General features: G+C 29.5%; 1 protein-coding gene across 4 annotated transcripts in view; it reads left to right on the top strand.

The window, feature by feature from the left end:
* The window catches only part of LOC118192573 (tudor domain-containing protein 5-like), a 113,850-nt gene that overhangs the window by 49,359 nt on the left and 47,925 nt on the right, over positions 1–16,566 (top strand). For all 4 annotated transcript variants that reach the window (XM_035363568.2, XM_035363565.2, XM_035363566.2 and 1 more), the window contains exons 7-13: positions 6,410–6,518; positions 8,843–8,925; positions 11,729–11,913; positions 15,824–15,971; positions 16,088–16,149; positions 16,235–16,304; positions 16,392–16,472. In XM_035363568.2, the coding sequence (XP_035219459.2) occupies positions 6,410–6,518; positions 8,843–8,925; positions 11,729–11,913; positions 15,824–15,971; positions 16,088–16,149; positions 16,235–16,304; positions 16,392–16,472 (738 nt within the window). The remainder of the gene's footprint in view (positions 1–6,409; positions 6,519–8,842; positions 8,926–11,728; positions 11,914–15,823; positions 15,972–16,087; positions 16,150–16,234; positions 16,305–16,391; positions 16,473–16,566) is intronic.

The following is a 16,566-nucleotide window of genomic DNA, read 5'->3' as shown; positions in this document are numbered from 1 at the left end:
TATTCATACTCAGCAACAAATTTATGCTTGACAGCTTTGCCAAAAGTCTTAATCAAAGTTGCTGACTTATTATAAAAATCAACATTCTGATTTTATACTAATGTACTGTTCAATGAAATGTAAGTTTGAGGGAATTAATCCTCTTCAGTTTTTTTTTTTTTTTTAATTATTATTAGCTCTAACAAGAAAGCCAGTCTTTGATTTCCCTGTTAAAATTCAAAAGTTCGATCTTTGATAATTTTTTTTTAATTTATTTATTTCCAGTTCTGGACAAAAAGTTACAAAGAACTAAAATCGTATAAGCAAAGGTTACACACAATAGAAAAGAATTAAAGCACATTAATCGTTACCCAAAGAGCATTCTTTCCTCCCAGTGCTTTGACTCTTTTGTAAGACCATAAAGAGCCCCACATCTTAGTAGATTGTCCCTGTCCATTTTTTTCTCCAGTATCACAAAGTGGGCAAATAGGATCAATTGAAATGCCTTAATGTGGTACAGGTGGCAGACAAGGCAACCATGTCCTGTAGAAAAGCCACAACTGCATTGCATCTTGTGCTGTCAGGAGTAAGAGAAGGACTTAACCTTCTCCAACTATTTAAGGCCGTATAAGTCTGAAGATCTTGTAAGATATTATTAGATGTAGATAATTTTTTAAAAAACAATTTAATCCTCTAATAAAAAATGGCTGTATTAAGATGCTGTAGTAAGCTGGCACTTCTTTTTGCACTTGTTCATTGCCACAATGGCCAGGCACTCACTGGAGAATGATTTGTTTCCCCTTTAAAGTGAGAGTTCTCAGTATTTCTTTACATTACAAAATTTCAGATATTAAAGGGAATTCAACAGAGCTAATTTGATTGAATGGCTGCTTGAGAATCAGAAAAAATGACTGCCTTTGCAAGCTTGTAATGTGTAGCTAATATTTGCTCTAGAGCTATACATATGGCTACAACTTAAGGACAACAACTTAAAGTGTATCCTGCAAGGACGAAAAAAGATCCGAAAACACACCAGCACTAATGTTAAAAATGGACAATACAACAACGATAAAAATCTATTGAATGTGGACCCTCCAGCAGCCCAGCAGAATACTGGTAGTTCAGCCCGGAGCTCTTCGCAAATGGGCTGGCACATGGGTTTTCCTATGTGTATATGTATATGATCCAGATTCCCTTAAAATGTCCTCCATGGAGGCATTGCTCCTCTTAGGCAGATAATAATCACTTGCTTTGGCATAATTAATTAAACCAAATTAAAGGTATAGTGACAAATACTCAGTCACAAAGTATTTTTTCAAAAGAAATGCAATTCACATTACCAAAATCAAATTCAGAAAAAGCATCTACATGAATAAATATGTAATCTGAATGAATAAATAAAATTTTTTAAATAATTTTTTGAAGAAATACATTTCAATGTGCAATTCAAATAATTAAAATTCTTTAAAAATATCTAAAATTAATTGTGATTAAAAAGTATAATATAAAGTATAAAAATATTTCCAAGAAAGAAGAAATAAGATGTTTTACCCATATATGCAGAATGAATGGAAGGGAATGTGAAAAGATTAATATAAATTAAGAAATTCACAAAGTGAATTAGTCTTGGTTAAGAGGGAAGAAAGCGCACCAAACTTAATTGCTAAATTACACCTTAAGTGTCAAACCAAATTTTACCTCCCCCCCCCAAACAAACAAAAACGAAAAGTTACATATTGTAGAAAATTTGGTTTTTAGGCATATTTGAATTATAGAATCCAAATAAGAAACTAACTGGCAAGTCATTTTAGAAAAAATTCAACTTTATGACAAAATGCATATTTTGCCATAATATATTCGCATGCCAAAATTTTTTCGAAAATTTATAAGAATTATTTAAAAATACAAATTTTAAGAATAAATCATGAAAAATGGGCACATTTTAATTGGAATGAGCCTAAATTTTGAAATGAAAAAGGAAGAATCAAATAAATTTAATAAAAAAAATGAAATGTTAATGAATATATACCAAATTCAATTAACATGGAGGAGCTAAAATTTTGACAGCTAATTTTTCAAAAACTACTTAGGCGAGTTTCAGAATCGAAATATGGAAAAAACTTGGTGTGTTATTTCAGAAAAATTTCATGTCAAAATACGTATGTTAGAATAATGCTATACATAAATCTAATATATGTCTAAAGTTGCACTTTTGAGATGTGATAAACACAAGTTAAATTTTGTGAATCATTTCTTTCAGTTTTCTCACCAGAATGAAAATTAATTCAATGCTATTTAAGCTGAGGCTTTTGAATTGTAAAACAGTGTGTTTCTGCCTTTCACAGACACATTCTGTTAATTCAACCAGCTCTGATACATTTGTTCAGGGTTCGTAGCGGTCCTTACAAGTGCTTATAAGTTCTTATATATGAAAATAAAATATAAAGGCCCTTACTTTCTCTTTAAAGCTTTATATATATATATATATATATATAATGAACGTGCATTTTTTCTCTACACCAAAGCCGAAACTAAACAACATTTCTTCCTTAGATGGAACTTCAGATAGTGAATCATACTCCCGGAAATAGCTTTTCCCCCTTTCTCTGCATTAACGTAACCTTTGGTGCATGTCGTTCTATTGGTCAAAGAATTGCGAAAGCGGTAGAAAATTGCAGTACATTCGGTATTCTTTTCCTCCCACCCAAAAATACTACACATGTTTGAATTTCTATCAAGATTTTAATAATTTGAATTCTCTTCCACGTGGTCAGTTCATATTCGCGTTTATTATGATCATTATGCTTATATGATGAGTATATGTATGAATATTTATAATAATATAGTTGCAGTAACTGCTGCAGAACAGATAAACTTCCAGAAATGTGTAAGTGTGTTTTAACAGAGATTAACTTTCTAAGGAATAATATTCGGAATGGTTTAATGGGGAAAGCAATCGAATAGTCAAAATAATTAAATTTTTTTTTTTCCAATACATTATACAGTACGGAGGTTGGGAGGTTCTCCCCTTTCTCTGCAAAATTGCGAATATTGAAACCGTTACAGTTCACTGCAAAACAGGCAACTTCCCCCCCCCCCTAATCTGGATTGAATAGAATTAAACGTTCTGTGGTCTACCAACACAAGCAAAGAATGATTCTATTCTGGAAATTAAAGCAGTCTGTTCAAAATTAGAATGAAAAATCACCCAGATTAGTAAGTCTCTTATTCTTTTCCTTTATTTAGTTCTTTATTCTCCAAATACCGGCAGCTGTTGATTCCAATTGTGAAATATCACGTAAGGAAGAATTATGACGCACGTATTGCGCAATAACGTTTGCGATATTTTGCAGAGATAATTAATTTTGATGTTCAGTGAGATTTGTTTATGAACACTTAAAAGAGTTTTACTATTTAATCCAAAAATCTAAAGAACTGCTACAATCTACCCCTTCCCGGTTCCTCTTTTTCCCAGTTAGCTCAACTCTCCAAAATATTCGGCAGTTTTCGAGTATGCAGGTTAGTTAAACTTTTACTGTTAAAGGACGACTGCATGAAGAAATTTCCCGTCTTCTGATTTCAGAAATGTTCCTCTTTTTTACTTAAATTACTTTGCTTGCAATATATGTTAAGGGAAAACTGGTATGCGATAAAAATTTAGAAAATGTTCAGAATTTTGATTTAAGTTAAACTATTTAAATATTAATATGAGTGGAAAAATAAATTGTATTTATTATTAGGTGCCAAGCGAATACAATAAATATGGCATATTATTATTTATTTTCTCTATTTTGATCTAAAATTTCATCATTAAATCTTGTGATATAGTTTAGTTCTGCATAGTTTTTTTTCTCTCATTCTAAACTAGTTCTGTAAATTGAACTCTTATTTAAAATTAAAAAAAAAAGTTTTTGTTTTCCGTGGCTGAGGTTAATGCTCATTCTCTTTTAATAAATACTGCACTTCTCATATTTTAAATTACAAGTCTAATTTTTCTTGTAAGGTTATGCAGTTGTGTATAATGTAATTAGACAGGTGCTTATTGTTTTTTTTTTTTTAAATGTGCTTCAAAAGTGCTTATAGGTGCTTATTTTTTTAACTAAAATATGGCTACGAACCCTGTTTATTTGGCTTTGTGTCATCACTGCCGACATTTGAATTTGGTGCACCAGTAGAGTTATTGAGCCAGCTTAGATTAAAATTTAACTTATAGTCTTTGACTGTTAGCCTATGTTTTACATTGAAATTTACTGTTTCTTTAGTTGCATCACATGAGTTGTGGTTGATTTTGTTAGCACTGATATTCAAACTTCTGTTTAAATAAAAAAAAAGTTTATATATTCAAACCCTCTGTAATTACTTCAGACATAGTGATAATTTACTTTACGTCTGCTAGGGTTTTGGACTATTTAACTTTTACTATATCAAGGAACATCCTATGTACTTTTAGCTGCATTCGTTTATGTGTTTTTTTAATTTGCAGTTAGTTTTAACTAATTACTTTTATTATTTAGTTACTAATTTTGGTATTTTCAGATTATCCTCACCCCATAAAAAGACATTGGCAAAAAAATATGGTTTTGGCTGTATTTATTACTCATAAATGCTATTCTTATAATAAATAGTAATAAAAAGAAATATTCCCCTCCCCCCCAAAAAAAATGAACAGAATTATGCGATTAGTATTTACATTTTTACATCCAGTTTGGCAAAATGACAGTTAAATATAAAGCGTGTAAAGTTGCATATACTCAAACGTGTTTGTTCTACTAGCGTGCATGAAATATTTATTGTTGCATGTATAATTTGTCAAAAAGGGAGAATTCCAGTGGAACTCAAAACGCAGACAATCTAAAAGTACTGTAATTTTATTTTCATCATATTTAAAACTTCTTTGATAAGTAAAAGCTTTTTCTTCCCTATTCAAGATTTTATTTGGCTAAAAAATTTAAGAAAATCACATAATTAACCTTCCAGCATGTGCGTATGCGCAAAATTAATGACAAATTCAGTTTTCAATGCACATTTTTCGCATATCGAAGTTCAGACGTCTAGTCCTCCTTTCTACCCTTCCCCGTATCGTGGAGTGTGCCAGCAGGAAGTCACTTGACTTTTTTTTTTTTTAACTGGACATTTGTGCTACATGGCAGCTTTTTCCTAAAAGTTACGACACGCGCGTGTTCGTGGATGAAAATTCGGAAATTTTTTTTTTTCTCAAATATTTTGTAATTTTGTGTTATTAATTGCCGTGTATTATTTTAATTTGAATACATTTGGCTCTGTAAATTTTATATCAGTTTTCGTGAAAAAAAAATATGTGCAACAAGCAGATTTTGCTCACATTCTTAAAAAATTATATGATGAAGAAAAGGAATACAAGAAAACCTGTGGATGGGAGAACAATAGCAATTTCAATTCCTTATTTTCTTTTATGTCTATTTTTCAGAAATAAATAAAAATATATTTAAAGTTAGTTTAAAGTGCGTTTTTGTAACCAGTAAGAACTAAATTTCCTTGCAGAAGTAAGTAATGCTAAACTGACTTTTTTTCCTACTAAGGTGTTTTTCCTTTTTTATTTGTCTATACTTGCCTTTGATGAATATTAAAATTAACTTCGATTTAAAAATATAATTATTATATAATAAATTTAAAATGTTCTATAATGAAATACATCATTTCCATCTCACTAACATAAGAACTTAAAAATAATTTACTTATATTTGAATGTGATATCATTTGTATTTTGCAATAATAAGATTATTATTTTATTTCTTAACAAATTTATTATCAACATTCACTCATTTCGGTCTTTTTCGTGCTAAAAATGATAAAGTAACGAATGTCGTAAAAATTACGACGCGCGTGCGCTCATGTAAAATTGCTAAGCACGCGTGCTGGAAGTTTAAGTAAAATTAGTCAAAAAACATGAAATATAGAATATTTTATTAAATATTCATACATTTTATATCATAATCACATTATAAAGCTTTCAATAACCTGAATCGTGCATTAAAAAGTGAATAAAATAAGTGTGGCATTCTCTTGAAATCATGACAGTGCAGCATCAAAGCTCTCCCTCTCTCTCTCTCTCTCTTTTTTTTTTTTTTTTTTTTTTTAAGTTTCAGAGGTAGCAGATATGCAATACATATTAAATTTTCTCTTAAGTACTTCTATTTTTGTCTTCAAAATTCAAAGTGTTCCATTGTAAAACTAAATTAAGGAATATTTTTTGGAAGACTATGTTCTTTTGTACAGTTTATATGTTTCTGTTTGAACAGTTTAATGGAGCAATAAAATTTCATTGAATTACTTAGATTAACAATTTTTAAACCAAATATTAAATGTGATTATTCATCCATTTCTAACTGGTCACAATATCAATGAAATAGCCATCTATAGATAATTGTTAATAATAAGTTCTATTTTACAGATTAACTGCAATGAGCCATTATATGTCAGAGATCTGGGTTTTGATAAACTTGAACATTTCCTCCTAAGTATAGCTGAACGTGTGCCTTTGAAAGTGGAAACAAGTGGTAGTAAGTATCATATTTTAATTTTCAGAGCTAATCAAAATTTCATTGTTTTATTATATATTTATGTGGGCTCATTAAATCATTGAAAATTACCTTATATTCTGGTGTATAATGTGTACTTTTAATACAAAAAAATGAGATCAAAATTTATGAGTGCACATTATATGCCGAATATAGAAATGATTAAAAAATAAGGGAGAAGTTGAACATAGAAATATTTGATTTTTAATAGTTAGATGCTGTTACTTGCATTTCTAGCAATTTTCTATGACCCAGTTCACAACACTCACTTTTAGGATAGGCCATTTCTTTATTCCTTTCCGCAAATCACATTCATTCTGCAGCATATTAATTATTTTGATATCATTTTTCTTTCACTGTTGTATGGAACCAATACCAAACATCCTTGCTGCAGCTCGATTTCCATTTTCTATCGCAAATTGAATGACTTTGCACTTGAAACCAGCATTGTGTTTGGGTTTGTTTGGCAGGAGTCACTAAAACGAATACTAGATCAACTGTATTTCAGTTAAAGCGATGCGATTTACTAAAGCCTTCAATGCTCACTTCAAAATCACAGTTTCAAATGATGTAAGAAATGATTGCAATGTAAGAGATATTGGCATAGTGCATATCCCTTGCATAGTACTTAGTAGAATTTCAACCCAGAACCTACTCCTGTCCATATGGCCATGTGTTAAGTTTTTAATTTAAAGCTGAACAATATTAATATTTCCTTAATTACATTCCTTAAATTTGGCAAGTAGCATATCCTGCCTTTTATTGCAGTGAAAATCATTGCTGTCTATGTTCAATAGACTAAAAAACAATTGCTGTTGCTACTCTTTCTATGGGCCTTTAAGTGGATAGCAACTTTGTTGTTGTTCTCTAGTGTAATATTTACCGTCAATCTTATGAATGTGCAATCACTGATATATCAAGCAGGAAGTTTTAGCATATCTGCTTTATAACCAAATACAGTGTTCTCTTAATTATCAGTGCATTGCGGTACCCACATGCACACACTCAGTGCTATGCAAGAGTGTTTAAAAAGTGAACATGCACATGATCATGGAGTTCAAGGTAATATCTGAAGTTATATGCCAAGAATTCAAAATGTAAAATTCTTCAAAAATGTCGATACGGAATATGTTGAAGAATCGTTCAGCGGCGATTCGACTGAACTTGTCTTTCAATGCTTGATTGATGCAGATATCATTTCAACTATCACAAGAGCAGAAGTGGCAGAGAGTGTTACTGAACATACAAAGAAAGAAGGTACGGACAATTACATTAGTCCTAATAGCACTGACTTCTGTTAAAACTCTTCTGGATCCGAAAATAAGATAAATAGCATTCCAAAAAATATGCAGTGAAATTTAACAAATGTTTAAATTTTGTCAAAAACAGAGTAAAATTATTGATTTTTTTTAAGAATATAAGATTACATGTAGAATATGAATAAAAATTCATAGTTTGGATTATCTGTGTTTTTCAGTTATCAGCAAACTGCTCCCCAATCATTATCCTGGATAATCAAGACACTGTACTAAGATATTGTAGATTTTTCTTTGCCATCAAAGCTGCTTTTTCTCATGCTTAACTAATTGTGCCTGTCGCCCCCCCCCCTCTTGTCAGCTTAAGGTTTAAATTTTACTGTTTTTCTAATATTTTTCAGAAGGCTAGTTCTTTGACTTCAGTTATTTTACTTTGTTGCTGATACTGTTAAAATCTTCACTAATTGTAAAATTGTAATTTAACCTACAGCATAGAAACATGTATTTTAAATGCAAGAATTTTTGAAAATGAGCACATTTAAATTTTAGATGAGAATGATTAGCTTTTCAGACCACAGTTTTCATTTAATTTTAATGAAAGTAAATTTCATAAGAACACATGGGGCTCAATTTTCATAAATCCAAAATTTCTCTTATAACAGAGATTCTATCAGAAACTGCCAAATACTTAGCATATATTTTTTCTTCATTTTTCAAAGATTTCTCTTAATAAACATTAATAACTGCCAAATATTTAGCATAAGTTTTTTCTTCATTTATAGGCAGTTTTAATATCAGTGCTTATTTAAATTCCAGTTTATAGTAAGTGTACATAAATTTGTTAGTATATATAATTACAATTATTCATAGTTCTCTCTCTATATATCTTTTACTTTCACTCGAAAGTTAGCTATAAAAAATGTTGTATCACTTACTAGAAATTTCATTTTTTTATACATCATATTAAATAAATTACCTTTTTAGAATGCATGATATTTTATGTATTGTAAAATGTCTTTTTCTTAAAATAGTGCTTAATTACTTTTTTAGACTCAAAAACTGTTCATTTTATAACATATGATGACATCCCGATAAAACCACCTGTAAGTGCTCCTGCAGTTTTTGAAAAGGAGGTAAGTACAGAAAAATTCAGTATACATTTCTTATTAATTTTCAAATAAACTGAAATTTAATAAATGAAGTAGTCATAATGACAGTAAGACGTTTTTAAGTACTTTTCATCATTTAAAAAAAGTGTCTTTTATATAAAATTAAAATGGCTGTTATGTCAAAGAATATGTTATAGTGTGTTTTATGTATCAGTGAAATACTTTTGTTATGAATTGCACAATGTTAATTATTTTAAAAATTTCTACAATAACCACAATATGAACATCAAACATTTATTATCAGTGAGTTAATTTATTTATAGAAAATAATAATTACTTATCAGTAAAATTATATAAATAATCTTAAAGCATAAAATATATGAATGTTTATAGAAGTTAGTATTAGTATAGGAGGGCATGTGATTAAGTGGGATTGGCATTTAACTGCTGCTGGAGAAGGTAAGGAATCATTCTTGCACTTACTTGGGAAAGGCTGCTGATCTAAGCGAATTTGGTAGAGTGCAGATTGTAATGGCTCGAAGACACGGAACGAGTATCTTCGAAACTGCACGACTGGTAGGCTGTTCACGATCTGCCATACGCATATTACGAATGTATTCTTATCAAAAGAAATGCTGGAATTTTCGTGCAAGTGTTCAAAATATCATGCAATATAACCAGTAGTTTAAACTACTAAAAGCGTTAAAATTCAATGCAATTCAAAGAGAAAAAGAAAGCTAATTCAGATATCTCAGTTCATGCAGAACTAAACAAATCACATGAAAAGTAACTAAGCAACTGAGCTGAGATCTCTCTCTCTGGCTTTTATAACTTTCAATCGGCCGTGCAATATAGTTCTTGCACATTTCACTTCTCAAGATTTCTGGAAAGTAATAAGAGTTATATTGCAGCTAATACAGTAGTCAATTACATTTATTAAATTTCAATACAAATTAAAACTATTCATTTATTAAATGTTAAATGCACATGCTCTTGTATTTTTACTTTTCCGGCATAGCTTTCTCTAAATATTTGTCTTGTGTTGCATTGCACGGGGAAATACAACAGTTTTATAACTCTACTAAAAATATCTAACTAAATACAAAATTCATAACAATACGCTTTATATTTAGCCATCATTTCACTCAGCAGAATCCACTGGCTGTAAAAATATAAACATTAGCCATAAAGACATTTGTTCCTTCTCATAATTTTTTTTGTAATATTATTATTTGTGAATGGAATCACAAATGCCAAATGTTTTTTGTGAAATAACCAAGCTATCAATATATGTTGGTAGCTTTTTCTGCACTGCAGATAATGAGAGAGAACCAAGAATATTAGTGTACTTATGTATTAGTGCAGCTACCTTGTTAAAGTTGCCAGATTGTTAGAATGCATTCAAATCTGGCAGCCTTGTGCAGAAAAACTCTGTAATTTTAACAAGTATTGTTTTCATTTTCATACATGTTTTTGTTGTATTCAAAATTCCAGATGTTTTTTCAGAAAATTTTGATTTCTGTCTCTTTTTTTAATACTCAGTTTTGAAATATTACCTTATGTGGGTTGTTTGCAATCAAAGAAATTGCAATAGTGTATAAACTTAAAATTGCAATAGTGTATTAACTTTGTCTTAAAATTTCAAAGAGAAATAATTGCTTTATATCTACTCTTAAATGATAGCAACAAAATAGTTATTAGCACAAAAGAAACAAAAACTGCCATTTAAGTAGGTTTATTGACAATTTTTTAGCATAAATATCCAATTAAAATGTAAAATATGTATTTTTTCACCAATTTCAAATACCCATTTTATGCATATTAATGCTCTGTAATTAAAATGTGATTAAAATTTCTAGAAATACACTTCTCTCTCTCTTTTTTTTTTTTTTTTTTTTTTTTTTTTTTTAAGTTTCATTTTTTGCAAAAAAAAATTTAATTGCTTGTTGTCTATAGTTTTCAATCATAATCGCTTGTTTTCAGTAGAGTTTTATAGCATATTATAATTATAGCAAAAATTTTTACAGTACTTTTCCATTAAACCATATGATGCATTTTTAGCTACATATTGCCACATTTCGACTTATTTCTTTCCCACTCCCTCGATTTTAGCACTAGGCATAAATAACAAGAAATTAGCACATAGCTCTGTCAGGTAATTATTCCAATCAACCATTGTGCTGTGATTCATATGAAGCATGTTTTGGTGTGCAGTATTAAACAGCAAGTAAATTGTACAGTAATAACAAAAAGAGGTGTGTGATCTGGCATTAAAAAAGGCTGCATAAAAATTTTCCGTCTAAATCACATTTTAATTTCATGGTGTGATATTCAAACTCAGTTTTTTATTTGTGAAAGAACATGTCTTTCTTTGGGGGAGGAGCAGAACAGGATCACTCTTTGTTCATTGCTTGGTTCATTGCAATTGTGAACTTGATTGCAGTGGGGGGGGGGAGAATGCTATGATGATGAAAACAAGTTTATACAAACTAGTTACAAAGACACTTAAGAGCAGGAAAAATACCAAACCAAACTTGTGACATCTTATGCTGAGAAAATATGACAAAAGAAAAAAAGAGCCAAGTGCTCGTATAACATCTTATATTATTTTGCTTTAGTGTTTCTTAAATGGTTAAGATTCACTTTTAATCAGGATCATATTAGATGGCTCTACTGTTATAAACCAAAATTTAATTAATTAATGTTAAAAAAATAATAATTAAAGGTTTTCAGAAAAATAAAACGAAGCTTTAACACACTTTTATTTGTGTCCAAAAATTTTGCATGCTATGTTCTTAAATTTTGGTATTATTTTTTTTCCTTACAGGCTCTTCCATCTGATGCTGCTTCCCCAGATTCAAAATTTGTATTGCACCAGCTCCCATCTGACTTTGATTATTCCAAATATATGCCAGTTTATACATCATCAATATTTAGCCCTGATCTTATATACCTTCAAATACAAGGAACTGACACTACAGATGCATTGTCAATACTTAGTGAAGAATTAGAGTTAGTACAACAGATCCATTTGGTTTGTTTGAACAGTGATATTGTTAATAGTTCTGAACACATTTTTTAACAGTGTTCGTAGTGGTGCGTACAAGTCCTAAAGGCTAATATAAGTGCTTACTTTTCCTCTAAAGCACTTTTTTTGTTTTTGTTTTAGTGCTTGCTCTTTTTTTTTTTTTTTTTTTTTTTTTTAATGAATGTGCATTTTTTCCCTGTACCAAGCTGAAACTAAAAACAACTTTTTTTCCTTATCTGGAACATCAGATGGTGAATCATACTCCCAGAAATAGCTTTTCGCCCTTTTCTCTGCATTAAAGTAACCTTTGATGCACGGAGTACAGACAGGTGCATGTTGTTCTATTGGTCAAAGAATTGCAAAATCGGTAGGAAATTCCGGTACATTCCGTATTGTTTCCCTCCCCAAGACTACACATGTTTGAATTTCTATCAAGATTTTAATAATTTGGGTTCTCGTTCCGCATGGTCAGTTCATATTCACGTTTATTATGATCGTTATGCTTATATTATGAGCATATATGAATATTTATATTAATATATTTGCAGTAACTGCTGAATTATAGATAAACTTCAAAAGTAGGTGTGTTTTAACACAGATTAACTTTCTAAGGAATAATATTTGGAATGGCTTAAATAAAGTGAAAGTAATTGAATAGTCTAAATAATTTTTTCCCACTGCATTATACAGTAGGAAAGTTAAGAAAGGAGTCCTCCCTTTTTCCGCAAAATCTCTATTGAAACCGTTACAGTTTGCAGCAAAACAAGCAACGGACTTTTTTTTTTGTCACTTTCCAATCTGGATTGAATAGGACTAAAAGTTCTGTTCTGGAAATTTAACGCAGTCTGTTCAAAATTAGAATAAAAAACACCCCAAACTGGTAAGTCTCTTTCTTTTTGTTTATTTAGTTTTTTATTATTCGAATACCGGCAGCTGTTGATTCCGATTCCGTAATATCTCTTACAGAAGAAATAAGTTGCACTTACTGCACAATAACATTTGCAATTTTTTGCAGAGATAATTAATTTTGATGTTCAGTCTGGGATTTGTTTATGAGCCCTTAAAAGAATTTTACTGTGCTTCCTAAGCAGAATATTTTTCAGTTCCATTGTGCCATTTTTATGTGATGCACATATCGAAATGTCAAAAGCTTTATTTAGCCGCAACATTTAAAGACTGGCTATAATCCTCCCAGCTCCTCTTTTCCCAGTTACGCTCGACTATCCGGAATTTTCATATATTCGGCAATTTCCTTTCCAAGTATGCCGGTTAGTTAAGTTTTTACTGTTAAAGGATGACTGCATGAAGCAATTTTCCGTCTTCTGATTTCAGAAATGTTCCTCTTTCTACTTATTTTTACTTAAATTGCTTTGCTTGGAATACCTGTTAAGAAAAAACTGTTATGCAATGAAAAATTAGAAAATGTTCAAAATTTTGATTAAAGTTAAATTATTTAAATATTAATATGAGTGGTAAAATAAATTGTATTTATCTTTAGATGCCAAGTTGAATATAATAAATATGGCTTATTGTTATTTATTTTCTCTATTTTGAACTGAAATTTCATCATTAAATATTGTAATATAGTTTAGTTCTGCATAGTTTTCCCCCTTCTCGTAAATTAGTTCTGTAAATTGAACTGTTATTTAAAATAAAAAAAAGGGGTATTTGTTTTCCATAGTTGAGTAATGCTCATTCTCTCTTAATAAATACTGAATTTCTCATATTTTAAATTACAAGTCTAATTTCTCTTTTAAGGTTATGAAGTTGTGCATAATGTAATTAGACAGGTGCTTATTTTTTTTTTTTTTTTTTTTTTTCTTAAAATGTGCTTGAAAAGTTCTTATAGATGTTTTTTTTTTTTTTTTTTAACTAAAATGTGGCTACTAACCCTGTTTAAGAATGTTGGGAACATTCCTCTCTTTTTAAAATGAAATTATTTTAAATACTTTGATCAGAACAAATCCTAGCTTTATGAAAAGTATCAGAATATTTCAAGTAAAAAATGTCTTCAGGAAATGCATGAAAACAATATACTGTGATTATTTTACATCAGTGAAGTTTGCCTCTGTGGTTTTATGCCCAGGGGACTGGACAAGTAATAACTGCAGACTACAAAGGGTTAATATTAAAGAAGTTTGGTGTAAAGTTCACATGAACAATCTTTTGTCAAGGGAAACTTCTAATTCATATGTTACTTGAAAGTTAAATCTAAATTTGAAATGTAATCCATGTATGAGTTTATATGCCATTCAGAAATGAACCTTCAAAAAATGCTAGCATATCCCCCTCCTCCCAGTTTTGGATGAGAATTTAGAACCTAAAAGTATGTGTTTAACATTTCTGTGAAACTTTTATATGTATACATCGTGTCCACAAAAAGTCCCTAGCCGATCTTTATTTATGCAACTGTTGGTCATATTCCAGTAAGAGAAATGATTTGAACTTTGAAAATATTCAGATTTTTCATATTTTTAAATTTAAAAAAAAAATGTATAAAATATGAAATCTAACTTTTATACATTCCTCTGGTCCCTATATTCATGATTAAAAAAATATTCTTTCCATAAAAAATCTGACGTGGACACCACATGACTTCCTTGTATGGCCTATTAAATTATACGCATTTTTTGCTGCATTTCGTTTAAACACATTTCCTCGAATTTCATTTTAGAGATAGATTTCTTGTTCAATTAATTCAATTGTCATTTCATGGCAAGGCAGAAGTGCATAAAAACTCATAACATCTTCATTAAAAATTATAAAATACAGAAAAACATAAAACGTTAAATACACTTAAAAAAAGTATATTTTTTAAATTTAATTTTATTAATTTAATTTTTTTCAATTAAAATTAGAGTTTACACAAAAATAAGCACTTGGCCAACATGCAAGAAGACAGATTTTTCAGTGCACATAACTGAAAATTTACTTTTGGTCCCACTTGACAAAAAGACACTGAAGTTGGTGCATAAACTATTCACTATTCTACTAAAGAGACTATTCACTATTCTACTAAAGAGTTTCAAAGGTAAACAAGTAGCAGCTTCGTTAGGCTTAGTAGCACTTGAAAATTTTTTTAATTGTTGATAATTCTATGACTATTGCATGCAGAATAACTAAAGGCATAAAAACCTTACCTGGAAGTTATGAACAACATACTTCAATCATTTTTAAAGCAAAACAATGCATAATTTACCAAAATATAAGGAGTTACACTATCTATGCTTTATTTTTTACAAATACAAAATTTCACTAAATCTAAATATAGGGATTAGGAAACGTGCAAAAATTTGTTGTAATTCTTACAAAATTGTTTTAAATAAAAAAATTACCAGAACAAGAACATTTCTGTCATTTTAATAACTTGTAATATATGTCTGTGGCGAATAGTTTTGAAAATAACGGTCAGGGTAGCACTTAATATGCATCGTGAAATAAAGTTCATATTGCACAAAATAAATTTTTTTAGATCTTTAAATGAAAATAAAAGGATATTTGATATAGCAACATAAAGAGCTTCGAGCATCATAGAATGAGAATGAAAAGGTATTTCTTATTAACTATTAATTTCATAATTATAAAATTTAATAAAAAAATAAGAGGTTGATTATTTTTTATCTCCAGCATATGGAACTGTGTATTGGAAATTTTTAAGATATGCTCATTTTAAAATAAGTTTGTGACATTGCTATTGAACTGAATTTTATGGTTTAAGTGCAAAGAACATGATATTTAATAAATAAAGGTTAACACACTAAACGTTTAAAAATAATAATAATAAAAAAAAAACACCGCCCCTTTGAATGTAATTTAAAATCTAAAAACCTTCTTTTTTTTTTTTTTTTCATATTTGATTTTATGGCAAATTTCATAATCAAAAATTTGTTGCAGTTCATTTTATCGTGGATCATTGAGTAATAGCTACAAAATGAAGAATGCCCATATAAAAGTAGGAGCTGCATGTGCAGCTCTGTGGCCAGGAGATAATCATTGGTACAGAGCAAAAATCATGTCAATACCTTCAATGGAAATGGTGCAGGTAAGACATCCAAATTTATATTTTTAAAACTTTTTCTGAATTACACATATTTTAGTTAACATTCATAAACTTTTCATTTGTACTTGCTAATAAATACTGTATAATTTAATTTGTAGCTTTTTTATGTTGATTATGGTACAAAAGAAGTAGTCCCGGTATCATTACTTAGATACATTCGGTAAGTTGTTTTCGTATCTAAAATATTTATATGTTATATTTGGTTAGGAATCGCTAAGATTCATTGAAAATATTTACTTTTCCAGGCAAAAACACATGAAATTGCCTGCTCAAGCTTTAAAATCTCAACTTGCTTTCCTGAAACCTAAGGAAGAGGTATAGCATTTAAAGACTTTAGAGTTTTTCTTTTTTTTTTATGTGATTACTTGATTTCATTAAAATTTTTTAATTCTTTTATTAAAGAATTGGAATCTTGCTGTCAAGAGAAGGCTTTTAAGTCTATGTCAAGATGTTTCATTGATGGCTAAGATAGAAGAAAGAAGTGTAAGTATCAGCTTATATAGTAATATGACAAAATATGCCATTTTTTATGTATTGCATAATACACATCAACTATCCTGGTTTTTCACTGCATCTG

Source organism: Stegodyphus dumicola, chromosome 6 (assembly GCF_044657685.1).
Source record: "Stegodyphus dumicola isolate Sdum_Otavi_A_Nest chromosome 6, ASM4465768v1".
NCBI lineage: Eukaryota > Metazoa > Arthropoda > Arachnida > Araneae > Eresidae > Stegodyphus > Stegodyphus dumicola.
The sequence above is the reverse complement of the archived record's forward strand: the minus strand, read 5'-3'. Positions and strand labels throughout refer to the sequence as shown.